This window comes from Hemiscyllium ocellatum, chromosome 28 (assembly GCF_020745735.1).
Source record: "Hemiscyllium ocellatum isolate sHemOce1 chromosome 28, sHemOce1.pat.X.cur, whole genome shotgun sequence".
NCBI classification, from domain to species: domain Eukaryota; kingdom Metazoa; phylum Chordata; class Chondrichthyes; order Orectolobiformes; family Hemiscylliidae; genus Hemiscyllium; species Hemiscyllium ocellatum.
This window is the reverse complement of record NC_083428.1, coordinates 25,848,561-25,868,137: the sequence shown is the minus strand read 5'-3', so window position 1 is coordinate 25,868,137 and position 19,577 is coordinate 25,848,561. Positions and strand designations below refer to the sequence as shown.

The 19,577-nt window shown below is 42.2% G+C and overlaps 1 protein-coding gene across 1 annotated transcript in view; it reads left to right on the top strand.

Annotated features, from left to right (window-relative positions):
* The first annotated feature begins 14,515 nt into the window (after positions 1–14,515).
* The window catches only part of org (oogenesis-related gene), a 78,571-nt gene continuing 73,509 nt past the window's right edge, over positions 14,516–19,577 (top strand). Inside the window, exon 1 of the mRNA XM_060846584.1 lies at positions 14,516–14,761. Coding sequence (XP_060702567.1) covers positions 14,516–14,761 — 246 coding nt within the window. The remainder of the gene's footprint in view (positions 14,762–19,577) is intronic.

Here is a 19,577-nt window from a genome sequence, read left to right as displayed (position 1 = left end):
CAAGAATAATAATGTGAAATATTTGAAAGCTGTTATTATTACTTTAATTAACTGATTAACACATTCATAGTGCTGTGGGAACAACAGTTTGATTTTTCAAAGAATCTCTTTTGGGGTAGAAGTGATCTGTACAAGAAGGACAAATTGCACCTAAATTGGAAGGGGATTAATACACTGTCAGGGAGATTTGCTAGAGCTGCTCGGGAGGATTTAAACTAGTAAGGTGGAGGAGGGAGGGGTGGGGGAGATGGTGGGGGGTTGGTGGGACCCAGGGAGATAGTGAGGAAAGAAATCAATCTGACACTGGTACAGTTGGGAACAGAAGAGAGTCAAACAGTCAGGGCAGGCAGGGACAAGGTAAGACTAATATATTAAACTGCATTCATTTCAATGCAAGGGACCTAACGGGGAAAGCAGATGAACTCACGGCATGGTTAAAACCATGGGACTGGGATATCATAGCAATTACAGAAACATGGCTCAGGGATGGGCAGGACTGGCAGCTTAATGTTCCAGGTTACAAATGGTACAGGAAGGATATAAAGGGAGGCAAGAGAGGAGGGGGAGTGGCATTTTTGATAAGGAATAGCATTACAGCTGTGATGAGGGAAGATATTCCTGGAAATACATCCAGGGAAGTTATTTGGGTGGAACTGAGAAATAAGAAAGGGGTGATCACCTTATTGGGACTGTATTATAGACCCCCCCTAATAGTCAGAGGGAAATTGAGGAACAAACTTGTAAGGAGATCTCAGCTATCTGGAAGAATAATAAGTTAGTTATGGTAGGGGATTTTAACTTTCTAAACATAGACTGGGACTGCCATAGTGTTAAGGGTTTAGATAGAGAGGAACTTGTTAGGTGTGTACGAAAGCATTTTCTGATTCAGCATGTGGATGGACCTACTAGGGAAGGTGCAAAACTTGACCTACTCTTGGGGAAATAAGGCAGGGCAGGTGACTGAGGTATCAGTGGGGGAGCACATTGGGGCCAGCGACCATAATTCCATTAGATTTAAACTATCTGAAAGTTGAATTTCTAAATTGGAGAAAGGCTAATTTTGATAGTATTAGGCAAGAACTTTCAAAAGCTGATTGGGGGCAGATATTCGCAGGTAAAGGGACAGCTGGAAAATGGGAAGTCTTCAGGAATGAGATAACGAGAATCAAGAGAAAGTATATTCCTGTTAGGGTGAAAGGGAAGGCTGGTAGGTATAGGGAATGCTGGATGACTAAAGAAATTGAGGGTTTGGTTAATAAAAAGAGGGAAGCATATGTAACGTATAGACAGGATAGATCGAGTGAATGCTTGGAAGAGTAGAAAGGCAGTAGGAGTATACTTAAGAGGGAAATCAGAAGCGCAAAAAGGGGACATGAGATAGCTTTGGCAAATAGAATTAAGGAGAATCCAAAGGGTTTTTACAAATACATTAAGGACAAAGGGGTAACTAGGGAGAGAATAGGGCCCCTCAAAGATCAGCAAGGCCGCCTTTGTGTGGAGCTGCAGAAAATGGAGGAGATACTAAACAAGTAGTTTGCATCAGTATTTACTGTGAAAAAGGATACGGAAGATATAGACTGTAGGGAAATAGATGGTGACATCTTTCAAAATATCCAGATTACAGCGGAGGAAGTGCTGGATGTCTTGAAATGCATAAAGGTGGAAAACTCCCCAGGACCTGATCAGGTGTACCCTAGAACTCCATGGGAAGCTAGAGAAGTGATTGCTGGGCCTCTTGCTGAGATATTTGTATCATTGATAGTCACAGGTGAGGTGCTGGAAGGCTGGAGGTTGGACATCATGGTGCCACTGTTTAAGAAGGGTGGTAAGGACAAGCCAGGGAACTATAGACCAATGAGCAGCCTGACGTCGGTGGTGGGCAAGTTGTTGGAGGGAATCCTAAGGGACAGGATATACATGTATTTGGACAGGCAAGGAGTGATTAGGGATAGTCAACATGGCTTTGTGCATGGGAAATCATATCTCACAAAGTTGTTTGACTTTTTTGAAGAAGTAACAAAGAGGATTGATGAGGGCAGAGTAGTAGATGTGATCTATATGGACTTCAGTAAAACATTCAAAAAGTTTCCCCATGAGAGACTGGTTACCAAGGTTAGATCTCGTGGAATACAGGGAGAACTAGCCATCTGGATACAGAACTGGCTCAAAGGTAGAAGACAGAAGGTTGTGGTGGAGGGTTGTTTTTCAGACTGGAGGCCTGTAACCAATGGAGTGCCACAAAGATCGGTGCTGGGTCCGCTACTTTTTGTCATTTACATAATTGATTTGGATGTGAGCATAAGAGGTACAGTTAGTAAGTTTGCAGATGACACCAAAATTGGAGGTGTAGTGGACAGCGAAGAAGATTACCTGAGATTACAACAGGATCTTGACCAGATTGGACAATGGGCAAAGAAGTGGCAGATGGAGTTTAATTCAGATAAATGCGAGGTGCTGCATTTTGGGAAAGAAAATCATAGCTCCTTGAAAGTGGAGTCACAGATAGATATGATAGTGAAGAAGGTGATTGGAATGCTTTCTTTTATTGGTCAGAGTATTGAGTACAGGAGTTGGGAAGTCATGTTGCAGCTCTACAGGACATTGATTAGGCTACTGTTGAAATATTGTGTGCAATTCTGGTCTCCTTCCAATTGGAAAGATGTTGTGAAATTTGAAAGGGTTCAGAAAAGATTTACAAGAATGTTGCCAGGGTTAGAGAATTTGAGCTACAGGGAGAGGCTGAACAGGCTGGGGCTGTTTTGCCTGGACCGTCAGAGGTTGAGGGGTGACCTTACAGAGGTTTACAAAATCATGAGGGACATGGATAGGATAAATAGACAAAGTCTTTTCCCTGGGGTCAGGGAGTCCAGAACTAGAGGGCATAGGTTTAGGGTGAAAGGGGAAAAATATAAAACAGACCTGAGGGGCAACTTTTTCATGCAGAGGGTTGTACATGTATGGAATGAGGTGCCAGAGGAAATGATGCAGGCTGGTACAATTGCAACATTTAAGAGGCATTTGGATGGGTATATGAATAGGAAGGGTCTGGAGGGATATGGGCTTTACATGTGCTATTGTTATTTTACAGCTCATTTTTTTCTACAATATTGCATAGTGGGTGAATGGGTATGAGTTGATATTGAGTGATATGCTGATTATGAAGAACAAAAGGAGTGGTTGGGAGGCATGAGTGGCCATTGAGTTGACATGGAATGTATGAGAAATTAATGGGAGTGGTTGGATGGGGGTTGGGTATGCGGAGGGCACTTTTTAAACATATTTTTCAAATGGTTCCCCAATTCAAACTATAGTTCACAATTCACCTGAATGTCTGTGAACCAGTTACAGAGAAGTTAAGCTAACTTCATGAAAATTGCATGAGGCTAGAAGATGCCTACTCTTGCACTGGGGTCAACCAGCTCAGGAGTGTATGGTGTGGGCTCACTGCTTTCATCGTATCCCAAACTAGTGAAAATTGTCAGCCCTGGAAATGGGAGTAGGAATCCCAGAAATTGATCTGGCCTGCCCTTTTTGAATTGCTCCTGAATTGTCTGGACTGCAAAACCTTGGCCCTCAGTACAACTGATGCCATTACTGTAGCTGTTCCCAATCCATCATCTGTTCCTCGGACTAAATCAAAGTACTTAAAATAAGATCTGTGATAAATTATGACAGGGTAATTAAAAACTAAGATAGACACAATCGAGGTGTTCCAAATCTCATATGGTAAATAACTCATTAATACTCATGATTCAATAATCTTGTATGTGGGCTTCCCTTTAAATATTGCTTCCAGTTTGCCTCAGAAAGCAACACTGTGAGATATTTTTAGAATTAGAATTCCTACAGATTGGAAACAGGCCCTTCGGCCCAACAAGTCCACACCGACACTCCCCTGAAGAGTAACTCACCCAGGCCCATTCCCCCTACCCCACATTCACCAATAACCTACACTATGGGCAATTTAGCATGTCCATTTCATCTAACCTGGACATCTTTGGATTGTAGGTGGAAACCGGAACAAACCCACACAGACACAGGGAAAATGTGCAAACTCCACACAGTCACCCAAGGCTGGAATCAAATCCAAGTCCCTGGCGCTGTGAGGCAGCATTGCCAACCACTGAGCCACCGTGCAAGTGGATAAAGTGATCCTAAAGGCCTGAGAGTACTCAACTTTAAAAGCATTCATCAACGTCTGCCTCATTTCATCATTTGCCTCAGCTGGCGAAAAGAAAACACTGAAATTGCTGCCAGATAGAAACTAATGAGAACAGTACAGAAGGTATTTTGAAACAGTTTTATCTTTGCACTCAAGGCGTTCTCACAGAGTGTGTGGACTAAATTTACCTCCATAGTTCATTCTTGAAGCACTGGCACAAGAAGAAATAGAAATAAGTACAAAAGCAATCTCACAGTTTAAAACAACCTCCAAAAGGAATAATCAGATTACTCTTATTTAAATCTAAGAATCACAATAGGAATAGGAAGAGTTGATTTTATGACGACACAGATAAATATGTGATGGCAGTTTTCAGATTCGTAATACCTGGGGATTTGCTTGATACTGTAATCACATTTACACAGTGAAGAAGGGAGATCCAATGAAAACTGAATGGTCATGGTTAAAATTGGGAGGTGGTTGAATTACCAGCTTGATCCTGTCCCACTGTCATTTTAATTTCCATCTTTTGCCATGTGGTACAGATGCTAACCTATACAAAATTAAAGACTCACCAAGCTATGAAAATTGGGATTCTGAAATTTTAGTAGAAGTAAATTATTTAAAAGGATGCAATGTGGATGCTTTGTGCAGTAAAATGAAATAGTTAAGAAAAAGGGGCATCAAATGGGCTAAATCTTAAAATAACCTGGCCCAGAAATAGTTAGCTGGGGTAGAACTGTCACAGTTTGTTGATGTCACATTAGCAATGCCTGCTCTCCAATCGATTGTCTGATTGTCAGCCTCCCCTCATGCTCTGTTAAGCTAACTACTCAATGATTGTATTGATTCACATTGTTCTTAAAAAGAAAGTGACAAATGTTATGGGGGAAGAGTTGAAATTAATCTGATAGAGCATTGAGAAGATGGCACAAAAGTTGAAAAGTAGAATTGAAAGCAAAACCAAAAGGGTGAAAAGGGAAGATAACTAGGATGGTGAAAAGTAGAAAAAGATAGAAGTTTTGGCAAGTAAATTGTGGAAAATCTGAGTTGCAGATAAATGCACAAAACCAATCTGGGGAATTACAAACATAAATAAACATGTGGCATATGACTTAACACCATTTCAATGGTGTTGGTGAGGTGAGGGCAGGACTGGATGTTGAACATTCCATGCAACAAAATAGTCAGGAGGGGTAGGAGTAGTGATGGCTGTTTTAATTACAGATTAAAACACTAAGACGTAGGTAGAACTGAGGATGACATAGGGAAGATTACATAAACAAATCTCTTAGGTTCGAGTTAAGGAACAAAAAACTAAGAAAAGAACACTCAGAACATCACACTGTCCTATGTTAAATATGTATTGCTGATGTTGACAAAGTTTAAAGGTTTCACTGCATAGAGGATGGTAGGAATGGTTAGCAAAGGAGCCAACTAATTTTATGTCTTCCAAAAACCAAAAGAAAACCTTGGTAAAGGAAACCACGGGGGAGAGGAGCAGCTGTTGTTCAATAAAAGCACCTCTCAACTCTGGAAAAGGGAAACAAAAATCCCTCAGCTGAACATACTGTTACTGCTGTCCATTTGGAAGTCTTCGCCTCTATATATTTGGATGCCATTCCTAAGATTACTTTCGTACATGAATTCCAATAACTCAGGAGTTCCAGAATATCTTCACTTTCTTTGACATCTAGGTAGCTGTCATTAAGTACCTAAGGTGAGACAGCAGAATGTTTTTGTGCAGTACTTAAACTCTGAGCATTATCTTACATCTACGCAGTGTTTATCTCCCCTCTGCAAAAAGCATTATGCCAGCACAACAATCTTTGTTTCTGAATGCGATGATCTAACAAATTTATTTAATGACAGATGAAGAAATTAAATAAATCAAAGGGATGGCACGGTGGCTCAGTGGTTAGCACTGCTGCCGCATAGCACCAGGGTCTCAGGTTTGATTCCAGCCTCGGGAAACTATCTGCATGGAGTTTGCACGTTCTCCCTGCTGGTTTCCTATGCAGGACAGGTGAATTTGCCATGCTAAATTTCCCATAGTGTTAGGTGCATTAGTCAGAGGGTCGGTGTGGACTGGTTGGGCCGAAGGGCCTGTTTCCACACTGTAAGGAATTTAATCTATAACTCATCATAATGGAAGTTATTCTGTCCAGCTATTTAAATAGACATAGTAAATGTTTTCAATCCTTCAATCTAATTTACCAGCACTCGAACGCTTGAGCCAGATTGGAAGGTAAAGGATGGACAATGGCTCTTTTGGTGCCATGGTAGTGTCCCTACCTCTCATTCCGGAGACCTGGGTTCAAGTTCTGCTTGCTCCTGAGATATAGCTCCGTGGCACAATGGATAGCGCGTTGGACTTCTAGATTAAGCTGTGAGGTATTCAAAGGTTCTGGGTTTGAGTCTTGGCAGAGTCGTTCCTGAGCTATATCTTACAAGAGTGAACAGGGTTAATTAGAAAATACCAGAAGGGTGGGCACTGAAGAAGGCAGAATACTGGATGAATAAATTAATGAAATCTAAGGCTATTATCACATACTGTTTTTAAATAAAGAGATATTTTCAATTTCAATGGGAATTACCATATCTTGAAGGAGAATGTTTTTAAAAGATGTAAAACTTGTAGATTTTTGCTGTTCACACGAACTTGGGTGTGTTCATACAAAGAATTTAGAAAAACAACAAGCAATTAAGAAGACACATAACATGTTAGCCTTTACTGCAAGGGTGAATTAGAGTTCAAGCATAATTAAGCTGTGCTTAATAGTATCAGGCTTTGATCAAGACCACACTTGGAATAGTTTGTGCCTTTTTGGTTTCCACCTTTAAAGGGACAGCATACTTTGTTGGGAATACACATCAATATTTAATGGTTACATGAAGCAAGCTGGAAGAGATAGAATACTCGGACAGTTTTCTAGATTGAATATGATTTTGCGATTTCTTGGAATTGTATTCAGCAGTTGAGAAAAAATCTGAATTGGAGAGGGAAGTGATGGAGGCTGGTACAATTACCGCATTTAAAAGGCATCTGGATGGGTATATGAACAGGAAAGGTTTAAAGGGATATGGGCCAAGTGCTGATAAATGGGACTAGATTACGTTAGGTTATCTGGTTGGCATGGATAAGTTGGGTTGCTGTACATCTCGATGATTCTATGACTAAGGCCTATGATAATGGGGGCTTCGCAACTCTTTCTGGTCTTAAAATTGTGTGCAGTAAAGCCACAATTCTCCCTATGTCTACATGGGTTTCCTCCGGATGCTTTTGTTTCCTACCACAATCCAAAGATGTGCGTGTTAGGTGGATTGGCCATGCTAAATTGCCCATTATGTCCAGGGATATGCAGGACTGGTGGATTAGCAATGGGGAAATGCAGGGTTATGGAATGTGTCTGGGTGAGATGCTCTTCGGAGAGTTATTATGGACTCAATGGGCTGAATGGCCTACTTCCACACTGTAGGGATTCTTTCATTCTGTGAGAAGTCATTGTATAGTAAAAACACTCCAGAAACTATAGCCTCTCCCAAAGTCCTGTCTTTTAAAGATATCTGTGGGAATATAATAGAGTATCCGAACACCAGTATGTCTACTTACCTGTGGTAAGCCTGAAACATAGACATGGAAAAAATCTTGGACTAAATCCACCATTTGGCTGAAGATCAACCAATAATCCTCTGAGGTATCTGTACTCCTTTAATACCCCCCATCCCTTGAGTAGTCTTGAATTAAATTACCCCACTGAGGCACCAAGCTCTGGGCTTCTCTCCTTCCACTTCCTCAACACTTTTTTTCTCCTCTTTCAGAATGTTCTTAAAACATTACAAACTGTTGGCTGTCTGGGCTCAATTTCTCTAATGTGGCTTGGTGCCAAATTTTGCTTGATTATACTCCTTTTAAATGCCTTGAGATGATACATAATGTTTACATCACCGTACACACGGTAGCTACAAGTAATCTTTATTGTTGTAAAGACATGTTTCTCATTATCCAGGCAGAACCACATTCCTGCTGCAGTTCATGTTAATTAGTACAAGCAGTAACCAGGATTCATTACCACAGCAGTTGTACTTTAGGTAGGTGTAAATTATCAGTTAAACCACTGAATCTGATCAGAAATCATGTTTTACAAAATGCCTTTGTAATTGCCATCTATGGGAATTGTACACAACCAGCATTAATTTCCTGGAGAGGGGAGCGGAATTTTTTTTTTAAGTTGGGCATGCTTAGAAATACTATCACATCCTATTTAGAAAAATCAGATTTATTTCAATTTCAATGGGAGTTAAATACTAAATAAACACCAAAAATAACTACGGATGCTGTAAATCAGAAACAAGAATCAAAATGGCTGGAAATGCTCAATAGGTCTGGCAGCATCTGTGGAGAGAAATCTGACTTTCTGAGGAAGGGTCACTCGATCTGAAATGTTAACTCTGATTTCTCTTTCTCATTACAAAAGATGGGGGTGGCACAGTGACTCAGTGGCTAGCACTGCTGCCTCAAAGCGCCAGGAACCCGAGTTCGATTCCCACCTCGAGTAACTGTGTGGAGTTTGCACGTTCTCTCTGAATCTGCGGGAGTTTCCTCCGGGTGCTCCGGTTTCCTCCCACAATCCAAAAATGTGTGGGTCAGGTGAATTGGCCATGCTACAATTGCCCATAGTATTAGGGGCATTCGTCAGGGGTAAATGTAGGGTAGGGGAATGGGTCTGGGTGAGTTACTCTTCAGAGGGTCAGTGTGGACATGTTAGGCTGTTTCCATACTGTAGGTAATCTAAACTAAAAATTGATAAATCTCCTGGCCCCAATGGGCTACTTCCTAGAGTTCTGAGGGAAATGGCTGAAGAAATAGCAGAGGCATTGGTTGTAATCTTACAAAAATCATTGGAGTCAATAAAAGTCCCAGATGATTGGAACACTCTTGTTCAAGAAAGATCAAGACAAAAGATGGAAAATTATTGGTCGGTTAGGCCAACCTCGATTGTAGGTAAAATTCTAGAATCCATCATTAAGGATGCGATTTCTAAATTCTTGCAAGTGCTGGGTCGGATTAGAACAAGTCAGCATGGATTTAGTAAGGGGAGGTCATGCCTGACAAATCTGTTAGAGTTCTTTGAAGAGGTAACAAGTAGGTTAGACCAGGGAAACCCAGTGGATGTTATCTACCTAGACTTTCAAAAAGCCTTTGATAAGGTGCCTCACAGGAGGCTGCTGAGTAAGATGAGGGCCCATGGTGTTCGAGGTGAGCTACTGGCATGGATTAGGGATTGGCTTTTTGATAGAAGGCAGAGAGTTGGGATAAAAGGTTCTTTTTCAGAATGGCAGCTAGTGACAAGTGGTGTCCCACAGGGTTCAGTGTTGGGGCCGCAGCTGTTCACTTTATATATTAATGATCTGGATGGAGGGACTGGGGGCATTCTGGCAAAGTCACCGATCTTACGAAGTTAGGTGGACAGGCAGGTAGTTCTGAGGAGGTGGGGAGGCTGCAGAAAGATTTGGATAGTTTAGGAGAGTGTCCAAGTAATGGCTGATGAACTTCAATGTGAGCAAATGTCTTGCACTTTGGAAAAAAAGAATACAGGCATGGGCTATTTTTTAAATGGTGAGAAAATTCATGAAGCCAAAGTACAAAGGGTCTCTGAGTGCTAGTACAGGATTCTCTAAAGATTGACTTACAGATTGAGTCCATGGTTAAGAAAGCAAATGTAATGTTGTCATTTATCTCAAGAGGGTCCGAATGTAAAATCAGTGATGTGCAATGACACTTTATAAAGCTTTGGTTAGGCCCCATTTAGAATACTGTGTTAGTTTTGGACCCCACACCTCAGGAAGGACATATTGGCACTGTAGCATATCCAGCAGAGATTCACACGGATGATTCCTGAAATGATGAACGGCTGAGGATCCTCGGATTATATTCTTTAGAGTTTAGAAGATTGAGGAGACATCTAATAGAAACTTACAAGACAATTCATGGCTTAGAAAAGGTGGACACTGGGAAATTGTCTCCAAAAGGCGGGGATACTAGGACTCGTGGACATAGCCTTAGAATTAAAGAGGGTCAATTTAGAACAGCGATGAGGAGACATTTCTTTAGCCAGAAAGTAGTGGGCCTCTGGAATTCATTGCCATGGAGCGCAGTGGAAGCTGGGACGATAAATGTCTTCAAGGCAGAGATTGATAAATTCTTGATCTCGCAAGGAATTAAGGGATACGGGGAGAATGCAGGTAAGTGGCGTTGAAATGCCCATCAGCCATGATTGTAAGGCAGAGTGGATTCAATGGGCCAAATCGCCTTATTTCCACTCCCATTTCTTATGGTCTATGCTCTTATGGTCTCTCTACAGTTGCTGCTGAGCTTTTCCAGCAATTTCTGTTCTTTGTTTCTGTGCTAATTTCCCAGAGTTGACTGTTGTCCATGGATAGAGCTGTTGTGGCACAATTGTACTTTAGAGGCATAGAGTCATACAGCATGGAAAGAGACCCTTTGATCCAACCAGTCCATGGCGACCATAATCTCAAACTAAATTGGTCTCACCTGCCTGCTCCAGGCCCATATCCCTCCATACCTTACCTCGTCATGTACTTATCCAAATATATTTTAGACATTGTAATTGTGCCCACATCCATCATTTCCTCAGGAAGTTCATTCCATGCACAAACCAACCTCTATGTAAAACATTTGACTCTCATGTCTTTTTAAAATCTTACTCCTCTCACCCTAAAAAAAGTGCCCCCGGTTATGAAATTGCCCAACCTTGGGAAAAGATAATTACCATTAATTATTCTACAAACTTCTTTAAGGTCGTCTCCCAGCTTGCTGAAAAATCCCAGACTATCCAGCCTTTCTTCATAACTCAAGTTTTCTATACCTGGCAACACCTTGGTAAATTTCCTTTGAATCTTGTCCAGCTCAATAATACCCTTCCGATTACTGGGTGCCCAGAACTGGGCATAGTATTCCAGAAGAGGCCTCGCCAATGTCCTGTGCAACCTTAACACGACTTCCCAACTCCTATATTCAAAGGACTGAGCAATTAAGGCAAGCATGGCAAATGCCTTTTTAACCACCCTATCTATATGTGATGCTAATGTCAAAGAGTTATGTAACTGAACCACTCGCTCCCTTTGTTCTACAACACTACCCAAGGCATTACCATTAATTTATTAGCTAAATGAAAGTTGTAAGCATTTCTTTCCAAAGATTTTCTATACCATAAGACCATAAAATAAAGGAGCAGAAGTAGGATATTTTTCCAATTGAGTCCACTCTGCTATTCAATTAGATCATGGCTAATATAACCCACTTCAATTCCACTTTCCCACATTATCCCCATAAATCTTGATTCCCTTACTGATCTATCTATCTCATCTCAGCCTTGAATAGGCTTATGATTCAACCTGAACTCTGTGACGAAGAATTCCACAGATTCACTAGTCTCAGAAGTTCTTTCTCATTTCTGCCTGAAATAGATGACCCTTTACTCTGAAATTCAGACTCTGTCCATCTCTATGTCTACCCTCTGAGCCAAGAGGCTGGGCTTCAAGTCCAACCAGCTCCAGAGGTATATGATATACATCTCAACAGGTTGATTAAGAACTCCTATAGGTTTATCATTAAAAAATGACAAAACTAACATAAACATGAATGAGGTTTTCAGGAACAGATGAGTCGAAGCAGGTTGAGTCGCATCAGGTGATATTACAGAGGTGAAGATAAACTGTCTTAATAAGTGGTGGTAACTACTTCCTTTTCTAATGGACTCTCTTATAACTAATTGCTAATCTAAGATAGTGTTTCATTGTTTATGCTTTGATCGATTATATTTTATTTGCCTCAGTTTCTAACTCCCACACTTTAATAATAAAAATCAAATTGCTTTACGACTGTGAGGTTATAGTGAAAGGAACTGTATTTAAAATCACAAATATTGATCTACCAAAAGGAATTATGTTTACTTATTGGATTTGCTATACTTGTTTACTTTAAAGATTTGATGCTTTCTTTATTAAAACAATTCCATCAAGCCACATCAACTGTTTAAAAATCCTTTTTATTCACTCGTGGATTGTGAACAACATTCACTGGCCAGCATTTATTGCTCTGTAAATCCCTAGTTACTGTACAGAAGGTGGCGGTGAGCTGCCTTCTTCAACTGCTGTAGTCCATGTACCCACAATATCCTAAGAGAGAGAATTCCAAGATTTTGACCCAGTGACAATAAAGAAATGGTGATATATTTCCACGTCAGTATGGTGATGTCTGTGAAGTGTATGGCTACACAAATTCAGTTCAATTACTTTACTTTTAGGACAACTAAAATGAGTTAGTTTGATATCCTCACCAATGCACAGAACCAATATTATTTGTCACTGCACATATAAAGGTGGTCTATTTACTGAGCCAATTGTCATATAAATCAGACATTCCAAAACAAAATACCGCGGACGGTGGAAATTTGAAACAAGCACAGAGAATGCTGGTAAAGTTTGATAAGTCTGACAGCATCTGCGGAGAGAGAACTGATGATCAAGAATCAACTGATGGGATAGTAATTTGCCAGATCGGAGTTTTCATGCTTTTTATGACAGGACATATCTGAGCAACTTTCCACATTGTCAGGCAATGCAAGTATTGTAACTGGACTTGAAGAGCTTGACTGTGGGAGCAGCATGTTCTGGAGTACACAATTTCAGTTCTATTGCCAGAATGTTGCCATGACCCATAGCCTTTCTGGTATCCAGTGTCTCCAACTGTTTTTTGATATCATGTAAAGTGAATCAAATTGGCCGAAGATTCGTATCTGTAATGTTGGGGACTGCTTGGGGATGCTGAGATGAATTATCCTCTTGACACTTCTGGTTGAAGATTGCTGTGAATGCTTCAGCTTTGTCTTTTGTAACAATGTGTTTAGTACTTTCACCAATGACAATGGGGATATTTGTGGAGCGTCCTTCTCCAGTGAGTATAGAAATAGATTATCATTGTTCTATGAAGTTATAGGAGGCTCTGTTGAATAATTTGAGACTGTTCTCCTTGGAGAGAAAAAGGCTAAAACAAGATTTCATAGATGCTTACCCCATCATAAGTGGGCTGGATAGAGTGTATCAATGAATTCTGAAGAAGAGTTATATTGGACTCAATTCATTAGCTCTAAGTCCCTCTCCACAAATGCTGCCAGATTTAGCAAGTTTCACCAGCATTCTCTGTGTTTGTTTCAAATTTCCAGCATCCATAGTATTTTGCTTTTGAATGTCTGATATGTATGGCAATTGGCTCAGCAAATGCATTGTTTTTATATATGCAGTCACAAATAGTATTGGTTCTGTGCATGTGTGCGGATATCAGACTAACTCATTTTATTTGTCCTAAAAGTAAAATGATTGAACTGAATTTGTAGATCTGTATTTTTCAGACATCTTGTTCCCATAATCACTAAAATTCACCCCTGAACTTAAGTTCTATCTTTCTCTTGTTTACTTTAGTATTTGAAAACGACTAAGAGAGTTTCTTGTTAACTGTTTAATAAGGAAAATTGATCTTCTATTTTAAATTGTCTTCAACATAATCTAGTCCAACAGAAATGCAAATGCTGCTGAGTTTAAACATGTAGAAGTTGCTCAACTAGATTGTTGTTACAAATTCAAAACTGAATAAGATCTCTCATTGGTTTCAGTGGTGCAATTGCTCCATGTAGGTGTGGCTCTGCTTAAGCAAGTTGACTCTCACCTGCCTTTAAATATTTATTTAGCCGTGACCACCTCTGCTATCTGAGTCATTTACACTTCCTTCAAAGGCAGATCAAATCGATATTTGAAACACTGTCTCCTGTCTTCCACAATAGACAAAAATGAACAGAGCAACAAGGATGCTGAGTATGTGACAGTGATTGTCTCAATGTCTCTCCCCACCCACCCCCCACTCAATCCAACCTGAGTTCTTCCAAACTGATTGCATTCCATGCTCTCAGATTCAAGCCTGACTTTCAACTAAGCTTGCTGATAAAGGTGGTGCTGTTGTAGTCTGGCGTACTGACCTCTACATTTCAGAGACTGAATACCAGCTCTCAGATGCCTCCTCCAAACTGGATCATGACCCCCAATGGAACATCAGGTCATTGTATCAAACTATGGTCACTGGCCTCATTTCATCTGATAACCTCCCCCCATTGCCTCCAAGATGATCATCCCCCAGCCTGGCACATCTCACATTTACCTCCTTCTGAAAATTCACATCTTGGCCTGCCTGGCCAGACCCTTTGTTTCAGTCAGCTCCTGACCCATAGAACTCACTTCTTCCTACTTTGACTCAGTCCTTTCCCCCCAGTCCGGTCCATGCCCACTTACATCCGCAATTCCTCTGACTTTTTCCACCAGTTTCTGAATTTCCAGTTTGCAGGTTCCAGCCACCTTCTCTTTGCCATGGACATGCCATCCCTCTACGTGTCCATCCTCTACCAGGATGGTTCTCAGGGCTCTCTGCTTCTTCCTGGAACAAAGCCTGAATCGTCCCCATCCACCACCACCCTCCTCTGCTTGACCGAGATCGTCCTCACCCTCAACAACTCTTTCCAGGATGCTGTGGGAGGAGGGGGGTTTATAGTGGATATTAGTGGCCAGTTTATCCCCAGACATGGAAACACTGATGTTGATGAAGGAAAGGGAGGATTCCTGATGAAGGGTTTTTGCCCGAAATGTCGATTCTCCTGCTCCTCTGATGCTGCCTGACCTGCTGTGCTTTTCCAGTACCACACTCTCAACTCTGATCTTCAGCATCCGCAGTCCGCACTTTCTCCTAACTTCTCTTTTAACTCCTCTCATTTTCTTCAGGTCAAGGATTGGCTATAAGTGTCCATGTGGGCCCCAGTTATGCCTGTTTCTTTGTGGGATATATAGAACATTCTTTGTTCCAGTCCTATTCCGGACCCCAATCCACAATTTTTTCTCTGATATCCGATATCATTGGTGCTGCTTCCCTTTCTCATCCGGAATTGGAGAGGTTCATCAATTTTGCTTCCAATTTCCACCCACCCTCCCTTTCACCTGATCTATCTCTGACTCTCCCCTTCCTTTCCTCAACATTTGTGTTTCTCTTTCTGGGGATAAACTGGCCACTAATATCCACTATAAACCCACCGACTCCCACAGCTACCTGCACAATACGACCCTGCACACTGCTTTCTGTAAAGACTCCATTCCATTCTCCCAGTTCCTCTGTCTCAGTCACATGTGTTTTGATGAAGCCGACTTTGACAAGAGAGTGTTTGAAAGATCCACCTTCTTCCTCAGCTGAGGATTCCCCAGCACCATTGTTGATGGAGCCCTCATCTGGGTCCGACTCATCTCTCGCACGGCTACCCTCATGCCCTCTCTTCCCTTCCGCAACAGGGATAGGTTTCCCCTTGTCCTTACCTACCATCCCACTGGCATCCAAATCCAGAAGATCATCAGTCGCTATTTCCACCATCTCCAGTGAGATACCACCATCAGACACATGCTCCCCTCCCTTGTCCACCTTCTGCAGGCACTGTTCGCTCTAAAGCACCCTGGTCCATTCCTCCTTCACTCCAAGTAACCCCTCAACAGCCCCACATTTCCCTCCTCACTAAACAAGGGCTCAAACATAGCTTCCAGGTGAAGCAACACTTTACCTGCACTTCGCACAATCTAGTCTACTACATTTGCTCCTCTACATTGGGGAAATGAAGCAAGGACTGGGTAACTGCTTTGCAAAACATCTATATTTTGCCCACAAAAAAGACCCTAAGCTTCCAGTTACCTGCCACTTCAACATACCATCCTGTTCCCTGGCCAACATCTCTGTCTCAGGCTCAGCACAAGCTGAAAGAACAATGCCTCATTTTCCACTTGGGGACCCTGCAGCCCTCCAAACTCGATATCGAGTTCAATAATTTCAGGGGCTGAAGTCTCCCATGTCCTAGCCCCCTACCTCACACACCAGGCTTTGTTGGCAAGAGACTGCCATTATACGCTGCCTATTGTTCGCCACTAACAGTCTCCATTAACAGCTATTCACCCCCTCAGCCAGATCGTTATCCACTCCTTTGTCTATCCGACTGTTTTTCTCTCCCTTTGAGCTCTATCCCCACCTATTGTTGACTCCTTAGCCCCTCTCCCTACCCTGTCTTCTGCATATACAATACACCAACATTTTCATAGCTACCATCAGTTCTGAGGAAGGGTCACTGGACTTGAAACGTTAACTCTGATTTCTCTTCACAGATGCTGCCAGGCCTGGCCTGCTGAGCAACTTCTGTTTTTGTTTCTGACTTCGAACATCCGCAGCTGTTCGAAGTTATGCTGAATATCACTTGGTTTGGTTGGTATTAATTCTATTTGCTTTCTGTCTGATATGAAAATGATGCAAGGCCTGCTCCTCTCTTACCCAGCTTCTCTCTTGTCTTTTTGTTTTCTCTAACTCTGTACTGTTACAAATAACTTCTTCTAGTTCTATCAAAGGTCATCAACCTAAAATGTCACCTCATTTTTTTTCATCCCCAGACATGCTGCCTCACTGATCCCTGCATAGTTTCTGTTTTTGTCTTTATTTCCAGTAACCATTGTATTTTACTTTTGCTTAAAGAATAATGTTTAGGCACCTGAGGCACCTTGTTTAGTACCAATAACCAATGGCCTTCCCCTGTCCATTTTTTTGAATATCTGACTACCTTTTGAACATTGCTATTAACAAGAAGATGTGGGGGAGCCTGGGAGTGGGCAAAAAATCTGGAAACATCAGGCTGTGTAAGCCTTCCTAGTCTTAATAGTTAGGTTCAATTTACACAAGCTCCTGCAGTTATGGTGGCAGAGTGGCGAGCACTGCTGCCTTGCAGTACCAGGGACCTGGGTACAATTCCAGCCTTGGCTAACTGTCTGTCTGTGTGGAGTTTGCATGTTCTCCCTTGTTTGCGTGAGTTTCTTCCCACAGTCTGAAGATGTGCAGGCAGGGTAGACTGTCCATGCTAATTTGTCCCATAGTGTCCAAGGATGTGCAGGCTAGAGGGGGTGGTTAGCCGTGGAAAATGCAGGAAGAGAGGACGGGTCTGGGTGGGATGCTCTTTGCAGGGTCGGTATGGGCTGAATGGCCTCTTTCTGCAATGTAAGGATGCTATGGTGCCAGCTGGAGTAGTTATCTATTTTCAGGCAACAGGTGAGAAAGGTGTTGCATCAATGACATCATAGACTCATAGAATCCCTATAGTGTGGAAGTAGGCCATTGAGCCCATTGAGTCCACACCAACCCTCCAAAGAGTAACCCACTCAGAACCACCACCCTACCCTATTCCTATAACCCCACATTTCATATGGCTACTCCATCTTGCCTATACATCCTTGGACTGTGGGAGGAAACTGGAGAGCTAGGAAGAAACCCACACAGACATGGGGAACATGAGAAAATTCTACATGGACAGTCCCCTGAGGCTGGAATCATGTGATGCAGTAGTGCTAACTGCTGAGCCACTGTGCCACCCTGACATCTTCAAGTTGTGTCTGTTACTTTCTAAACTAGTCCCTTGTTTGCTTTTAGTATGAATCTCATTCAGTGAAGGGAATGACTGTCTAATCCAATAATCCCTATCAGACCAGCAATAACTCAAAACATGTTTTCAAAGAGTTCCAGGATGAAATACAGAACCATATCATTTTGGGATTCGCTGCCGAACATCCTGACTCATTCTAGACTTTGAACAATCGAACCCTGTTCACCTACAAACTGTTAAATGGAGAATCATGGGTGGAATTTAGTATCTCGCTAATGGCGGAGCTTCAATCAGGCAGGATGTTGGCAGATTGGATTCCCATCACATTTCCACCTCCACCTTGACTCGGTTTGGCTGGAAGGCCCATATGACACTGCCAACCTTGCCATCAATTGAGATCCTTAAGTCACCAATTAAGGACTTCATCACCACAGGTGTTGGCACAGCATGGTCGAGGAGTGCAACAAGCAAACCTCTGAGATGTTCCGGGGTGGGGGGAGAATGCCCTCCACTCTGTGCTTTGAATGATGAACCTAAGCTCATGAAGCGAGCATCTCCTGGTACTGCTCTTGCCGACTCTAAACTCCCTTCAACCTCCAACAACCCCCCATCACCTGCCATCATTACTTTTGACCCAAAATGACCTGGTGTTGAGTCTAGTGGTGGATTTAGTCCTGAGAGGAAGGACCGGCCACAGAAACAGCCCAGAATTACACCTTTGCCTGTCCAGGAGGTGAGAGTTGTTTGTATTAGACGCGTGTATATTGTGGGGATTGAAAGTTGTTATTTCTCCCCTGTTAAGAGGGCAAGTGCTGGAACCAGTGCACCAAGGGCGTGACAACATGGTGCGAATTAATGAAATTGCTAGAAGCTATTTCTGGTGGCCAAATGGGGTCTCCCAGATTTAAAACAGGATCATGCAAATCCTGGACATTAATAAGGAAGGCACTGCCATTGTTGGACCTTCACCCATGGCAATGGCTTCCATCACCATGGCAGCAGATTCACATTGATTTCATGGGAGCAGTAGCAGGACTGATGGTACTTGTGGTTGCAGATACCCACCCCAAATGGCCTGATGTGGTGGTCATGAAGTTGGTATCAGTGGATGCAACAATAGACGGACTGGATGAAATATTTGCCAGGCACTGGACATGTTGGGTGACAATAGTCCACAGTTTGTTCCACAAGAGGTTGAGCAATACCTGGAAAATCATGGAGTCAGACATATGAGATCAGCTTCGTATCACTCTGTGACAAACAACCAGGTGGAAAGATTTGTGCAAAACTTGAAGCAGGCCTTAAAGACCTCCTCACAAGGATCACCAGGATGGTGAATCAACAAGTTCTTTAGCACATACAGGAATACGTCATACATAGTGACCCAACACTTGCCAGTGTCCTTCATGTTCAACCACCAGCTGAGAACCATGTTTGACTTACAGTAGCCTGAAGACACCAGTGAGATGGTGCAGAGAAATAAAGAAGGACAGATTATCAGGAGGGCAGGAACCTCACTGTGACGTGTTTTGAAAACAGCAGAGACCATGTTGGCCTGGAATTACATGCCTAGGGAAAAATGGATGCCAGCGATGTTGGTGGTTCAAACAGAACATTGCTATACGAGGTGTAGTCAAGGGATAAATTGGTCTGGAGCAGTCACTTGGACCAGTTTACTGCAGTGTCACTGCACCTCACCCCTGGGAGATGCCCCTCACCGCACTGAGAAAGTCCAGGTGGGACCAGTGGTGACAAACAAGTCATGTGCCTCTGAGCCAGGATTGGACATCTCGATGTATGAGACATAGGGGAACAGCAGCCAATCTTTGGAAATGGATGAATAAATATTCAAAATTAAATTTAAATATACAACAGTGCTTTAAATCTACTAAAAG